This window comes from Ursus arctos, unplaced genomic scaffold (assembly GCF_023065955.2).
Source record: "Ursus arctos isolate Adak ecotype North America unplaced genomic scaffold, UrsArc2.0 scaffold_20, whole genome shotgun sequence".
NCBI lineage: Eukaryota > Metazoa > Chordata > Mammalia > Carnivora > Ursidae > Ursus > Ursus arctos.
This window is the reverse complement of record NW_026622875.1, coordinates 15,312,198-15,328,844: the sequence shown is the minus strand read 5'-3', so window position 1 is coordinate 15,328,844 and position 16,647 is coordinate 15,312,198. Positions and strand designations below refer to the sequence as shown.

The window sequence follows — 16,647 nt, the reverse complement described above, 5'->3', positions numbered from 1 at the left end:
TTAAGCTTTCTTGGTCTTTTAACTATAAAAATAGTTTATCCATGAGTAGAAAGAGACCTGAACTATTAGAAAGAACATACTTTTGCCTAGCTTGTATGCATGATCTTTCTGTTCAGTTTTCAGTGACCAGAGACCCGTTCTCAGTTGGTTTCCACAGCTGCTTGCACTTGCCCAGACCATCTCCATCTGCAACACTGTGTGCCCAGGAAACAAAATCAATTTAGAGTACTGACCCAAACAAAATGTAATTTTGAAAATGCAGCACATATTTAAAATGTGTGGTGGATCCCCAAACCATGATTATGTTTTACTCTACACTCTATACTATGTAGACCACTACTGCCATTCATTACTGCAATTAACTGTACACATAATTATTTTTTACTGCTAATTTTACACCAGTGAATTTCTATTTCAAGAAAAACATTAGCATTTGCTTCTAATTAAATATTTATTGCTTATGTTTTACAGACCCGACATCAGGTTCTTCTTTAGACTGGGCTTACAACCTGGGCATCAAACACACATTTGCCTTTGAACTCCGAGATAAAGGCAAATTTGGTTTTCTCCTTCCAGAATCTCTGATAAAGCCAACATGTAAAGAGACCTTGCTAGCTGTTAAATTTATTGCCAAGTATATCCTCAAGCATACTTCCTAAAGTGGCCTTGGTTTGGAATAAGCGAATTAATCCTTCTTTGTGTCTTTTACCAGAAAGTCAATCTTCAATTATCCCAAGATATAGCTTCCACATTACCTGAATAGGTCCCTCTCTTGCTCACTTAAGTCCTAAAGTTATTTCTTTTTGCTTTTATTTACTCTTAATAGCACCTTAACAAACAGCTTTAAGTGAAAGCTTTCAACTACCTTTCTTTGCTCCAAATAAAGTTCAAACCCGGCAAGAAGTATAATTTGAGAATTCTGAAACATGATATACAGTGGGTCACAGAAGAGTAATGAGAACCTTGGGTTTCTCCAGAATCGGATTTTCCATGTGCCTTCATGGAACTATTTCATGTACTAATATAATAAAATAACTTGTATTCCAAAATGCGTCTTCTGTTTTTGATAAACTATACTCTCTACAATTCTCTATTAGCATTAATAATCAAGCATTAATGTGTCTCCTGCAGTCTGTTAATAAGAAATAATATCTTCAATTCAAAAACATATTTTGCCTGCATATATATTTCTTTTTAGTAGAAGTAAATATTGTTTATATCTTCACAACAGCAAAAGGATGTCCTAGCAGGAAATAAAGTGGCTCATACAGAGATGAATCTCAGTGCTTCAAACAAGCAATCCAGTTCTCATCAACATAACGTACACTAACTTCAAAACAGTTTGATTTAACCTGCCATAATCTACCTGCCAAAACACAGTTACTAACACAGCCAAGACAGTCTGGTCAGCTGTGAGCCCTGCTGTCATAATGGATGGGGAAAAAGCCTGGAAATGTAGTACAAGTTTAAGAGAGAAAGTCACATTGACTAAGGACAATCGGAGTAACTTATACTTTTATACTGCTTTAATCCTATTGCTTAAGATAGAGTTACAAAACATCTCCCCCCACCCTGCCCCCAGCACCATCATTTTTCAATGCCTCATCATGTGTCTACAGCAGTGTCTACAATCTAGAAACCCAGAACACAGATGCCTGACCAGAATTTGACGAACAAGTAAAGAGTTGCTTGACTTCCTATAAACTGACTTCTCATAACACTCTGGACAAAATTTTTGAAGATCCTCAAAGATCCTGAGAAACCAGGTAAACAAACAATCTGGGACATTCCTCATTAATCCTTTAGGGGTCCATAAAAGAAAGAATGCCGTCAAATCTACAAGATGATGAGTATTTCCAATAGTTATCGATGAGGGAACAGAAGGCTGGCTGAGGACAAAGCAGAAACTGACACCCCGCACACACACCCCCCACCATGGGATGTACGTGACATTCCTCAGGCACTCCTGGCTGCCCTAAAGGGCAAAGAAATAGTTAAACCTATAGATACCACAATCCTGCAAGACTTAAGTCTCCCTCAGTTTACAAATGTCTTAGCAGTTTACAAGAACGAAGCATTTCTATCAATAACCTAGCTTCTGGAAGGAAATGTAGATACAATTAAATGTCCTTATAATCTGCAGGCTCCAAGAACTTGCCAAACATCTCAATGTTAATGCCTTGGTAGAGGGAAAAACAACCTTAACTTGACAATGGCAAGCCCTCTGGTATCTTGTGAGTCTTCTTTAACATATGAAAAGTACTTTCTCAACCTCCCTTTTTCCTTACCTTCCCCCAACCCCATAGTATATAATGAGCCACCCCTCACAACCCAAGGCAGCAGCTCTTTCTGCCCACGGGTCCCGTCCCGCGCTTTGATAAACCACCAATTTTGCACCAAAGACGCCTCAAGAATTCTTTCTTGGTCGTCGGCTCCAGACTCCACCCCACTGAACCTCACCTATATTCTACAACCTCATCAATTATGAAATACGTAAAAGTTTCCCATGCAAAATTGTCTAGAGGAAACCAATATAAACTAACAAAATTGCTTTACAGGTACGGGGGGAAAGGTGACAGAGTGAAGAAAGTAAAAAGCAAAACAGTGGTTATGAGATTACATTGCCTTTTATTAAAAAAACATAATATCTATACCTAAATATTCAGCATTCAAAACTGGCTCAGAAAATGGGAATGTAAATTCATTCCATCAAACATACCATATGGAAATTATTCACTCATTCACACTTAAGTTACTCTACTGAGAAAGGACTGAAAGAAGTTTTAACCTTAAAATTTGCATAAATAGTTCTAATTCCAGTGCGTCCTTAGGTGGAGGAGGTAAGAAAGATAATCCCAATTGTTGACTATCTCCTGTGTTCATCTATTACTCAGATTATAAAAGACACAAAAGTTTTATATACCATTTTATCTGAGCTATTATGTAGTTTAATATTTCTTTTCTCAATCAGAGAAAAATTATTTGAGTGGCTAAAAATCAAAAATCCTGATTAGACCATTCTTTATAGTAATTGGATAGTTTTTGTATGACATTTCAAAGTATTTGCTTCTTTGACTTCATATGAATTGTAAAAATAAATATGTGAACATATATTAAAATTTTAAAACTAAAACGTCATTTTATTTATGGGACAGTCTGAGTAGTCAGTACTGTGATTCTTCTCTTATCATTTCTCATTTATCAGTAAAAGGACTTTGTACCCAAGTTACAAGTTGTGCTATCCCTTACCATATTCTTGACAATATGTCTCACCAAAAAAATCTTCTAAATCTTCATTCCTTTTCTAGTTTTAACTCAAGAGACATTGTTTAGTATTTTAAAAATTTATTATTTTATGTCATTGGTCTAGTGGCTAAGACACACATCTCCATTAAATGAGAAAATGAAGCATCTGATTATTTTCACTCATGCAAATAAATGAGTTTCCAGCGGGCGTGTGACGCCAAACTGCTTTTAAAATGTTTTATCAGAGGTTCCCTCCCCACATCCTACACAGTGTATGTCTTCTATAACTATGTAAGTGCTCACTGGCTAGGGAAACATTAGGTTTATTGACAAAAGTTTCTGTTTTTCATTTAAGACAAACATCTATGCCTGATCTTCTTTAGATAAAAAAAATAATTCCCAAAAAACTTATAACACATCACTAAAAATACACAAGTTCCCTCCATTGTCAGACTCTCCCCTAGCACCTTGTTCTCATAAAAGAGTGTAAATGATTTTGGTCATTCCAAATGAATGGATATTGGGCTTTCCTGGACATGGGAAAAGATCACCGACAGAGAACTCTTCTCGATTCCACCTCATGGTTCTCTCAGTACTATAAACTAATCTTTTACCGTTAATATAGAAAAGGTAAATGGGAGTTTTCCTAACAAAGAATATGTATTGGTTCCAAAAATCTGCAATGCAATGTGTTAAATTAGTGTTAAATTAATGTCGGTTTCCCAAGATACAAATAACACAAAGCAGCAGCAGTAAGCAATCTATAGTTGAACACTTCTTTATTTGAGCAGCTATAAAAAACAGTGGGGTCCAGAAACTGCCTGACTTTAAAAACTTCTAGTTGTCCCCTAAAATCTATTCTTCCCTTTTCCCTAGTAATGGTCTCCTAATTCTGAACTGGCACATGGCCATTCAAACAAAGTCTCAAATTCAGAATTTTCCTTTCAAAACAAGGTGGCTATTGAACTGTTCCGGCCAGTGAGTTGGAAGAGCAAACATCATGAGGGAAAGTCTAGGCAGCTAACTTCAAAGACCTCTGGCATATACACTTTGGTCCTTCTTTTCCATCCCTCTTTCTTTCAGACTGAAATACAATTGTGATGATTGATGCTAAGCAATCATCTTGAACCATAAAATGCCCTTGAGAACTGCAGCAAAAAGTATGATAGTAGAAGCCTATGCTCATGACAATTAGCATAACAGTTCCAGATGTGTCCTGGGTAGAAATCCTTGGAGAGTGATGCTGTGTTATATAAAATCACAGGACTAGAAATCAGAAAGTTTGGGTTAGAATCCTGAATCTACCACCAAATGTAAGTAAGACACAATCACCCTTTGCCTGCCCTGCTTATCTTCTAGACTTTTGTTAGTATTTGAAATAATAAATGCTCACCAAGGTAAGCCACTAATTTCCATTTTGTTTGTATTTGGGACAGAGCACACTTATCTTAAAGAGAGCTGGGTCAGGTGGTTTCTAATTGAGGTAGGTGTTGGGTGGCACAAAAACAGTGGCACAACTGCTGCTCTCATGTGTGGCTCTTCCTCAAGGCTCGCTATGATGGGAAGCAAAGTGACATGCACATTTGCATATGTACATTTTTCTGTATGCAAAGCTTTCAACAAATTTTTTACAGTCTAAGGGTTACTGATCCTCAAACATTTAAGAACAATAGGAAACAAAATCCAACATACTTTGATGTATGCAAAGTATTAACTCTAACTCAGGGAACTCAGAGTTTGTGTAGTAATTTGCTTCTTTTTTTGTTGTTGTTTGTTACTATGGATTTTTTTTGTTTGCTTAGCAATATTCAGAAAAAATATATAAAATACCTATTACATTTCCAATTACCAAAACCAAGAAAATTAAATATCCTAAAATTTAACAAAATTATTAAAGTCTGCCAATTTATTTGTTACGTGGAAGTCCAAGAGTCTAGTGGAGAAGTTCCAGCACACCACTGGAGCAAAAATATTTGAGTCTAGACACATTGGAGACAGTAAGAGGAACAGTTTTACCCTACCCACATCATCTCTCCTGCAAGGTAGCATGGCTCAACCCAAGAGGGCCCTCTTGGCCTGCAATTTTTCCCACAGAGGAAAGGGATACACTGTGTAGGAGCACCTGGCTTCCACAGCTATGTGGGATGCTGCCAAAGAGGCCCATTTATCTCTTGCCTCCAGAGGACTGAGTCATGAGCTGCATGACCAGAAAGCAATCAGCAGTTGGAAGGATAGCAGCCAGGATTTGGAACATATCTAAGGAACAGGATGCTACTAACCTTATCAGGAACTCCATCATAAGCCCACCCTTGAGTCATTGAGACACCTCACCCACCTATCTTCCATCTAGCCCACAAGCACCACAGTGCTACACGCTCACCACACACAAACACCCACACCCCATGGCTGGCTCCCCGTGTGTGCTCCCAATAGCAGTGAGAACAAGCTTTGGCAGACAGATAGTAAACATGGGCCAAAAGCTGGCCTGAATCTGCAGGCCAAGGAGAAACCACAAACTTGAACATTTAGCTCTGCCCTTGTTAAAGTAAAAGGGAGGCTAACAGCACCCAGCCTGGTGCATTGCAAGATCAAAACAAGGCATACAAGCTTAAGAATTCTGCCACAACAGGGAACAAGAAATGTGGAACAGGCATATCCACAGAAAATAAAAAAAAAAACTCAGAATCCCTAGCAGGACTGATAGAGGGTATTTCTTCCCCAAAGTCAGTCAATAGAGACTAGAGGAAGTGATTGCTACTTCAAATGTGGAGACAGCAACGTAAGACTTCAAGGAACATGAAAAATCAAACATGTGTAACACTACCAAAGGGTAACAATAATTTTCCAGTAACTAACCCCAAAGACATGGAGACCTGCAATTTACCAGATAATTCAAAATAGCTATTTTAAGGAAGCTATATGAGCTATAAGAAAATTCAGAAAGATAATTCCACCCCCCCCAAAAAAAACGGAAAACACCATATGAACAAAATGAGAAGTTTAACAAAGAGACAGAAATCATAAAAGCAGAAAGTAACAGAAATTCTGGAGCTGAACAAAACAATGAACGAAATGAAAAATACAATAGAGAGCATCAATAGAATACATCAAGCAGAAGGAAAAAATCCACGAAATAAAAGCTAGGAACTTTGAAATTATCTAACCAGAGGAAGAAGATTTTTTAATGAATGAGAAGAGTGAAGAATGTGAATTATGGGATACCATCAAGAGAAGTAATTTGCAAATTATTGGAATCGCAGAAGAGGAAAGGGAAAAAGAAGCAGAGGAAAGGGAGAAAGAAGCTTCTTTAAAGCTTATTTAAAGAAATAATGGCTGAGAATATCCCAAATCTGGGGAGAGATTTGCCCATCCAAGTTCATGAAGCTCATAGGTCCCTAAATAAATTCAACTGTAAAGGTCTTCTCCAAGACACATTATAATAAAACTGGCAAAAATGAAAGACACACATAGAATCTAAAAAGCAGCAAGAGGAAAGATGCATATCATTTATAAGGGAATCCTCATAAGTTTATCAACAGACTTATCCACAGAAAACGTATACGCCAGGAGAGAAGAGGATGATATATTCAAAGTGCTGAAAGAAAAAACTGCCAACCAACTTTATCCAATAAAGTTTTCCTTCAGAAACGAAGAAGAGATAAAAATTCCCCCAGAAAAACAAAAGCTCAGGGAGTTCATCACCACTAGATCTGCTTTACAAGAAATGCTGAAAGGAGTTCTTGAAGTTGAAATGAAAGGACTCTATTAAGTAACATGAAAACATACAAAAATATACAACACACTGGTAAAAGCATATAATCAAGTTCTTAATACTCTAATATGGTGTTATATTAACCACTTAACTCTAGCTTTTAAAAAAGGTTAAAGACAAAAATATTAAAAATAACTAAAGCTACAGTAATTTGTTAATGAATACACAGTATAAAAAGTGGCAAATTGTGACATCAAAAACATATAAGATGGGGAGAAAGTAAGTAGAGTTTTTGTATGCTATTGAATTTGAATTGTTATCACTGTAAAAGAGACTGTTATAAGATATTTTATGTAAGCTTCCTGGTAACCACAAAGCAAAATTCTTCAGTATACATAAAAGATAAAGAGAAAGAACCAAGGCACACCACTATGGGAAATCATGAATTTGCAAAGGAAAACAGCAAGAAAGGAAGAAAGGAACAAGGGAACTATAATACAGCCAAAAAAACAATAAGAAGGCATCAGTAAATACTTACCTATCAACAATTACTCTAAATGTAAATGAAGTAAAGTCTCCAATCAAAAGACACAGAATGGACAAACAACAACAATAAAATTAACCATATGCTGCCCATAAGAGACTCACCTCCGCTTTAAGGGACACACACAAGTTCAAAGTGAAGGAATGGAAGAAGTTATTCCATGCAAATGGAAACCATTTAACTCAAAATGTATTAAAGACTTAAACATAAGACCTGCAACCATAAAATTCCTGGAAGAAAACATAGGGTAAAGGCTCCCTGACATTGGTCTTGACAATGATTTTTTGGATACGACACCAAAAACACAGCAACAAAAGCAAAATAAATAAGTGGAACTACATCAATCAAACTAGAAAACTTCTGTAGGCAGAGGAAAAGGAATAATTAACAAAAGGAAAAGACAACCTATGGAATGGGAGAAAATATTTACAAACCACCTATCTGATAAGGGGTTAATAACCAAATATATAAGGAACTCAATCACTCGATAGCAAAAAAAAAAAAAATCCAGTTAGACTGAGAACCTGAACAAACATTTTCCAAAGACAAATGACTAACTAGTACAAGAAAAGATGCTCAGTATCACCAATCATTAGGGAAATGCAAACTGAAACCACAGTGACATCTCACTTCACACCTGTTACAATGTCTACTATGAAAAAAAGAGATAACAAGGGTTGGCGAGGATATGGAAAAAAGGGAATCCTTGGGCACTACTTGTGGAAATTGGTGCAGCCACCATGGAGAATAGTATAGAGTCCTCAAAAAAATAAAAATAGAGCTACCATATGATCCAGTAATCCCACTTCTTGGTATATACCCAAAGGAAATGAAACCAAGACCTCAAAGATATCTGTAGTCCCATGTTCACTATAGTATTATTCACAATAGCTGAGACATGGAAACAACCTAAGTGTCCATCTACGGATGAACAGATAAAGAAGATGTGAGATACATATAATGTGGATGTATGTATAATATACTGTGTGTATATACGTGTGTAACATACATGCATATATGTACGTGTATGTATATGTGTAACATATGAATATCATTGGAATAACATACATACATATACATTGGGATATCATTCAGCCTTGAGAAAGAAGGTAATCACTATTTGTGACAACCCAGATGATCCTTGAGGCAATTACGCTAAGTGAAATAAGTCAGACAGAGAAAGACAAATATTGTATGATATTACTTACATGTGGAATCTAAAAAAGCCAAACTCACAGAAACAGCAGAATAGTGGCTGCCAGGCTCAGGGTGGAGGAAATGGGGAGATGTTGGTCAAAAGGTACAAACTTTCAGCTGAAAAATGAATAAATTCTGGGGATCTAATATAGTGCACGATGACAATAGTTAACAACACTGTATCATAATACTTGAAAGTTGCTAAGAGAGTAAATCTTAAATGTTCTCACCACAAAAAAAAAAAGGCAATTATGTGAGGTGATAGAGGTGTTAACTAACTATATTGTGGTCATCATTTCACAATATATACATGTATCAAATCAGCAGGGTGTACACCTTAAACTTACACAATGTTTGTGTTATTATAACTCAATAAAACTGAGGGGAAAAATGAAAAAACAATGTGGCCCTTATAAGATGTTTTGGTATTCTCAACTGCATGTGTTACGGTATATTGAAGCAACTTTACACAGTCTCCCAGAAAAAAATGAACCCACTGAAATGGGAGAAGAAGTATCACTTCGGGAAGAAAGAATTCAAGGGAAATTATATGAAGTTCAGATTAAGTCTAATTACAGAAGACACCTCTTTTCATTCAACTAGTGACATGCAGAAAATTATGATTGGAAGTCAATTTAGGAGTAACAAATATATGCAACCTTCCAAAATAAAAACCACAATAAGGGGAGCCTGGGTGGTAGTCAGTTAAGCATCCCACTCTTGGTTATGACACAGGTCATGATCTCAGGGTCATGAGACTGAGCCCCGGGTTGGGCTCCACACTCCGCACGGAGTATGCTTAAAACACTCTCTCCCTCTCCTTCTCCCCCTCCCTCTGTTCATTCTCTCTCTCTCTCAAATAAATAAATCTTTTTTTAAAAATAAAAATAAAAACCACAATAAAAGCAACAACACTTACTAAATGGTGCAGCTAATATGAATACATAGCAATATTTCAAAGATGATGTCTTTATACTTCTTTCTCCTCTTTGACACAACTGTATTTTCATGATTAAAATACTAAGCCATTTTTCTGTAATGAGTAGAAATGAGTCATAATAGCATCTTGAAAATTTTGGTAGCATACAGGCTACTGTCAGAAATTCCTTAGGCAAAGCTTTTGGGAGACTCTCTTACATTTCATTGTCACAAAATCCATTATATCAGGACAGATCTCAGCCTGCCTGAGTAACATCGATCTGAAGGTTATAATTTTGTCATAAAAATTTATTCTCATATGAACTTAGCATAAAAGGTCTCCGTCCAGAAAATAGGAATTGAAATGGATATATTATCACTTGAACGGCTTTTTTGCTCACTTATCCTTCAATTACAAGCCTTAAGTTCACTGGTGTCAAGAGAGGTTAAACCAGAAAAAAATGTAAAACAATTTTTGAAATATGTGAGGGAAATTTGACACTTAATGTTCCAAATGCATTATTATTGCTGTGGTATCGCTGAAGTGTGCTATTGATTCATTTTACATTGTGGATTAAAGGCTTAAGAGACTATTCATGAAACAAAGAAAAAATCCATATGTATCATTTCATATATAAAAGAAACGGCAAGAACTGGTTTTTTTCTTATTTAAAAAGTCTCCAATTTCTTTCTTTCTTTTTTTTAAATCTCTGCTTTGCAAAACTTAAATTTCAAGAGGTAATTAAATTTTAATGGGGGAAAGACAGGGGAGGTGAGAAGGGTAAGTTCTGAGAACTGCAATCATACTGGCAGTAACGATCATATGAAAAGTAACATTTGCACAGCACTGGATAATTTAAAAATTACCCTCATATGCATGTCTGCATTTGATCACAGCAACTCTATGAGACTGAGTTCTGGGGAGGCTATCATTATCCCCATTTTATATATTAGAAACCATGGCTCAAAGTACTTAAGTGATTTGCATATATAAAGTTGCAAAATGAAACCAGATCTTCACACTTCAAAATTCAAATTCTTTTCATTACACCACACTGTCCAATGGTCATCACTTCTCTCAAAGGCAAAGAGAAAAGGAGGTTATCTAATTTCTGAGTCATCAGTTTAGGTTCTAATTCTCAAACCTTGCTAAAGTTATATCATCCTAATAACCATTGGACACTCTTCTGGATGATCTAGACCAGAGGTTCGCACACTTAAACGTGCACAGGAATCACCTAAGGAAGATCAAAGTACAGACTGTTGGGTGCCTCCACCAGGGTTTCTGAAACAATAGGTCTGGAGTGGAACACAATTTTCATTTTTAACAAGTTCTCAAGTAATACCGATATTGCTGGTCCAGAAGCCACATTTTGAGAACCACTGATAAAGAATCATTCTAAATCATCCTTCTATTTTTCAATGATTGGGGTTTTCTTTCAAAAATTTTAGTGATCTTTATTGAACTGTGCAGTTTATTTGCTAAAGTAATTTACTCATGGGTTTTATCTTCAATTAAAATTGTACGCAAATCAAACAGATAAAATTGGGATATTTCCATTTCAATTCTTATCTTCTACAAAAATGTATGTAAATAGCAAAATCATGCATTTGAATACACTTACACATTTCAAATCCATTACACATTAAAACAGTTTACAAATACACATAAATAAATAACAAAGGCTCCCTACTTTCAAATTTTGTTGATTCTACAGATTTTAAGATAACCAGCACTAACTTATCTTGTATTATTTACATTTATATTTTATATCAATGTATTGAATTTTTTAACGTTTTCAGTTTTTATGTTAAATGTCATATCCAAGTCCATTTTTAGAACCAAAAAAAAAAAAAAAAGTTATTTCCCCTGAGGCCCAGGTTCACTAGAGCTAAATCCAACTAAGGAAACTCCGGTTTGGAAACCACTGTAAGAATTCCTTCAGCAATAAGCAGTAGTTTTCTTAATAGTAAAACTGAGCAAATTCTGGAGAAGTATTTGTAGAAGTATTTTTGGAGCTAAGAGCATTTGTTTCATGAAGACTAAAGGAAGGATTCCAGCTGAAATGGTTCTCTGGCTGTCACATAAAAAGCTTAGACAGGGTAATGGGATAATATGAGGACTTTCTTATATTCAGGCATCCCTTGATGCTGCCACTTGAAAAGTGCACTTGTGTCCACTCCAATTAATTTTTTACAAAGGCAGAGAAATGAAGAAAGGTAAGGATACCTGCCTGGTCGTTCTTGCAGAAGAGTAGAAAGAAAAGGGTCAAGAAGTAAAAAGTAATAAAATCAGATTTTCCCTAGCCCTTTCCACAAACTCCCATCCTCCACTAGAATTATATAAATATTCTGCCACTAAGCCTCATCTTAATCCAACTGTACCTCCCATTTAGTCTACAAAAAGCAGACTTTGAGATGAGAAAGCAAATCCTCAAGATGAGTCACCTTTCCTCAGACCTTAGACCAGGACAGCCTCATGATTCTTGCATGTCCAGTATATTCCTATTTACCTATTTTTTATGAACTTTATGGAGGTTAAATATCTTGTATTCTTTTATCTTATTCCAAACCAAATACACTTCTGATATACATTTTGAAAGACTACATAAGAAGACAGCAACAACATTTGATTGTGCAACAGATGTAATAGATCATCCAAGGACTATGAAGGCACTCGAAGGCAGATTTCAATAGAGGCTTCACTACTTACTAGCCATAGCCTATCTGGGAAATTCAGTTAATGTCACAAGATTATTGTGAATACTTAAAAAGAACTGTATAAAACATAAGGGTGACCAACTCTTCTGGTTTGCTCAGAAGTGAGGGGTTTCCCAGGACAAGAGACTTTCAGGACTACAACCACTGGAAAAACCCAGTCCTGGGAAAACTGGAATAATTGGTCACTGAGTTGCACTGAAATGTGGCTCAAGCAAAAATAAATATATATTAGGACTCCTCCTCTCCCCTTCCAACTTTCTGAAAGCTATTTTCGCCAGATAAAATATATATTAAAATTTATTAGTAGTTATCACTTTGCTATTAGGCATTAAATACTTAATGTGGGCTGTATCAGTTATCCTTTAAATGAACTCTTAGAGCTAAATGCCATTTTAATCATTCCCATGTTGACAGATGCCAAAATAGAGACACAGCAGCTAAACGTCCTACACAAGGTCATAGGGGTAATAAAAAATAGAGCAGGCATTTGAACCCAAGCAGTCAGATTTTTCAAGTGTGCACACTAAGCTCTTTCTACTCGGTGTGGTCCTCAGACCAGCAGCCTTAGCATCACCTGATACTTAGTGAAGGAAACTAAAGCTGAACTGGAGTAGAACTTGCATCTCTAGAAGTAAACTTAAATACACTAAGTAAACTTGAAACCGAAACTCAAACAATGCTTTCTTACTGCACAGGTTTAGGGCGGTTTTCCTCAAAAAATACCTACTTAGAACACCACCAAGACTATATCTTTTTTCTAATACAAATGCATCACAAAGCAGGAAGGGCAAAGACCAAAATATCAAAGCATTTTGAAAGAAACTTTGAGCTGATTTACTTATTGTGCTGTTCAAGCTCCTGGCTTTCACATAAAACTGAAAATAGGAGGGAAATTCATAATTAGGAGACTTACTTATGTTTAGCACAGATTTAGAGTTTTGAATATAAATATAAATTAACAAGTATTTAATGTTCTTTTCAAAAACAGGATCTTAGCAGTGATAGTCTATCAAGCACTCTTACCGAAAGCTGAAAGCACAGCAATAAAATCTCATTCCCGGCTGAAACCAGACACACAAAGTCAGAAGTGATGAAGTCATTATCGTTTGCTAGATTAAAAACACTCAGTCTCAATAACAACTGAGACCCAGTTCAAAATAACAGCTTCAGTCTATCAGAGTAAATATTTTATGTGCCAAAATATGTTGGGTACACAGTCTGTACCAAATTATGTGTTTAATTAGCTGCATTTCATCAGATGCCTTTATACCAAACCTCTCTCTTCTATATGACATAATTTTTCCCATATAAAGTGAATAAAATAGTCACTGGAAACAAATGCATTTAGGAAATAAGACCATAATTCTACGTTCAAAATTTCTCAGTTTAAATCTAAAGATTTTTCTCACTTTGTGTTTTTTTTAAATAATGCATAAATATATTATTTTTTCATTAAATTTAAATTGAATCCTTAAGGCTTTAACTTCAGGTATCACAACTGACATATTAGGCTATATTAGAAGGAAACTACATTTCTGAAGCTCCATGCCAGGGACTTTAATCATTATTTTATTTAATCTCCCAATGATGCTATGAAACAAATACAATTCACCACCATATAAAGGAGGAAAGCAAGACTCAAAGAATCCAAGAGAATCACGCATGGTTTTTATCAGAGGGGCTGCATCAGGATTTGAACCCAGGTCTGAGACCCAAGCACAATGCCTTCCAAAGGTAACCATAAGTCCTTGTGGTATGTCATTCAAGGCCTCTAGAGCTGAGACTGAACTGTTTCCTATCTAACAAGTGAAGTTTGGGGACATGATAGACTCACATGGAATGAAAAAACAAAATGAAGTTTTAATATTCCACCCAGCCACCTTAGACCCCCATCTCCAAGCCAGCATAACCCATGGTAAAATATAACCAAAGTAAATGGCACAAATCTCCCCTAGTGATGAAAGGTGTTGGGGGAGGTATGCAATGGCTCTTCAAAGTGCAAGTCCACCTAGGATCTGGTCAGCATCATCCAACAAGCAAGGGACAGCAATCCCCCCCAGCAATTCCCCAGCACAGGTGACACAATGGCTTGGACCCAAGTGCACGGACCTAAGTATGTCTGGCTGTCCCAAAGAGCAAGCCACCAGGTTCTCCTCTTTATGGGTTCCACTGCATCTATGGCTGTTATCCAGAGGTGCCAGGCATTCCAGAAACTGAGCTTAGTAAGCCGCCAAGCCTCTTCAAGGACACTGCTAAATGTCAGTCACCCTCCTCTTTGGCAAACAGCATTTGAACCTACATCCAATCTCATTCCCACAATCAAGTTGCCTGCTTTTAAGGTTTATATACTTCAAACAACTTCTTGGACATTTGGTCATCAAAGAGGAATAAGATCACATTTTAAAATGACTTTGCTTAGGAATTCCAGCCTTCAAAAAGAACGTGTTCTAGGAGCCCTTATCAAAATTGCTCCCACAATTCAAATTTATTAGAACTGGCCCTCTCTGGGGGCCTTTCCAAAAGATTCCAGTCCATGCAAGCTCTTCTCTGTCTTAACAGTTCTGAGTTTGAGTTACTGCCTTGTGGAGGGTTATTCCTGAGCATGCATCTGTACTCCCCAAAATCAGCCACTATTGCATGGACTTCTTGTTTATTCTCCACAGCACCTAACACATCTATGACATAGTAAAGGATAAAACTAGTCCTGGCAAGCTGCTTCAACAGGGCCTCCTGGGATGGCAACGCCTAGGTGGAGGGACCACAGTGCAGAATCTGATGTGCAGAAATGTAATGAGGAGTAAACAAGCTCTGCTAAATGAACACATGTCAACAGATTCACTAGGGTCTGACTTCCACATAAGATTGCCAACCTTTTCATCTACTATGGACTGATAGGGGTTTGGAAGGAAACGGAGAAAGCAGAGTAGATACACTTGGGGTACACAGATAGCATCCATCCCAAGCAGTTGTTAAAGAGGCATAAATGAAAACAGGCTAAGAGAATAAATGTCATAAGATCACGCTATGTCTCAGCTTTATGCGTTTTGGACTAGCAAGTAACATGGAAAAAACAAAACTGGCATATGCTTCCCAATAGCCAACTCTCAGTTTTCATCACTGCTCCTTCCCTTTATTCAAAACAATACGGTGTCTCTGCTCTTCTATGGAAGAGAAGCCTGGCAATTGGGGTGTGGGGACAGTAAACGGCCCAAGGGTGAAGTTAATGGCCCTAGAAGGTCACATGCTTTCAGAAAGCACATCCCTTTTTTTTTTTTAAGATTTTGTTTATTTATTTTATTTGAGAGACAGTAAGTGTGCGCACTTGAGCAGGGGGAGAGGCAAAGGGAGAGGGAGAAAGAGAGAGAAGCTCAAGCACGCTCCATGCTGAGCACTGAGCCCAAGACGCAGGGCGCAATCTCACGACCCTGAGATCATGACCTGAGCCGAAACCAAGAGTTAAACACTTAACTGACTGAGCCACCCAGACACCCCATTTTTTTTTAAGATTTATTTATTTAATTTAGAGAGTGGGCAAGCAGGGGGAGGAGCAGAAGGAGAGGGAGAGAGAGAATCTCCAGCAGACTCCCTGCTGAGCTCAGAGCCCCAAGAGGGACTTTAATCTCACAACCCTGAGATCATGACGTTGAGATCATGACCTAAGTCAAAATCAAGAGTTGGGCCCTTAACCAGTTGAGCCACCCAGGCACCCCCAGAGAGCACTTTCTAAATATGCTCTCTATGTACTCACATCCTTATCTCAGGCTCTGCTTTTAGGCAAACGCAAACTAAGAGGGAAATCAAGACAGGAGAAATTGCCAAATCATCCAGAAGAGCTGAAAAGAGGCTTCTGTGAATAATTTATGTACAACCCAAGATTATCCTTAAGGCCCTAGGTATCAATTTATCAGAAACTTTTTGCTGACTATGAATAGAAGTTACTTAATTGCCAGTAACCTATGATTGAATTGAGTAAATTAATAAAACCATTTGTTTCGTCAAACAGAAAATGCTAAAGAAACCCTAGTGCTGATACCATCACTACTAAAGATAACATCATGACACAGGTTATAAAGTAGCCTAACCCTGTAAAGCTATGAATAATTACCAATAACAAGATTATTTTTATACTTAATATTTCAATAGACTTTTCTAGATTTTTTAGAATGGTTTTAGGTTCACAGCAAAATTGAGCAGAAAATAGTTCCCATATACCCTTTGCCCCACAAATGCACAGCCTCCCCCACCAATATCTCACACCATGGTGGTATATTTATTACAATCAATGAATCAACAGTGACACATCTCTATC

The 16,647-nt window shown here is 36.9% G+C and overlaps 1 protein-coding gene across 2 annotated transcripts in view; it reads left to right on the top strand.

The window, feature by feature from the left end:
- CPA3 (carboxypeptidase A3) overlaps positions 1-1,049 on the top strand; it is a 29,468-nt gene extending 28,419 nt beyond the window's left edge. For both annotated transcript variants that reach the window (XM_026497242.3, XM_057315919.1), the window contains one exon: positions 472-1,049. In XM_026497242.3, coding sequence (XP_026353027.2) covers positions 472-659 — 188 coding nt within the window. In that variant the 3' untranslated portion in view covers positions 660-1,049. The remainder of the gene's footprint in view (positions 1-471) is intronic.
- Positions 1,050-16,647: the final 15,598 nt, after the last annotated feature.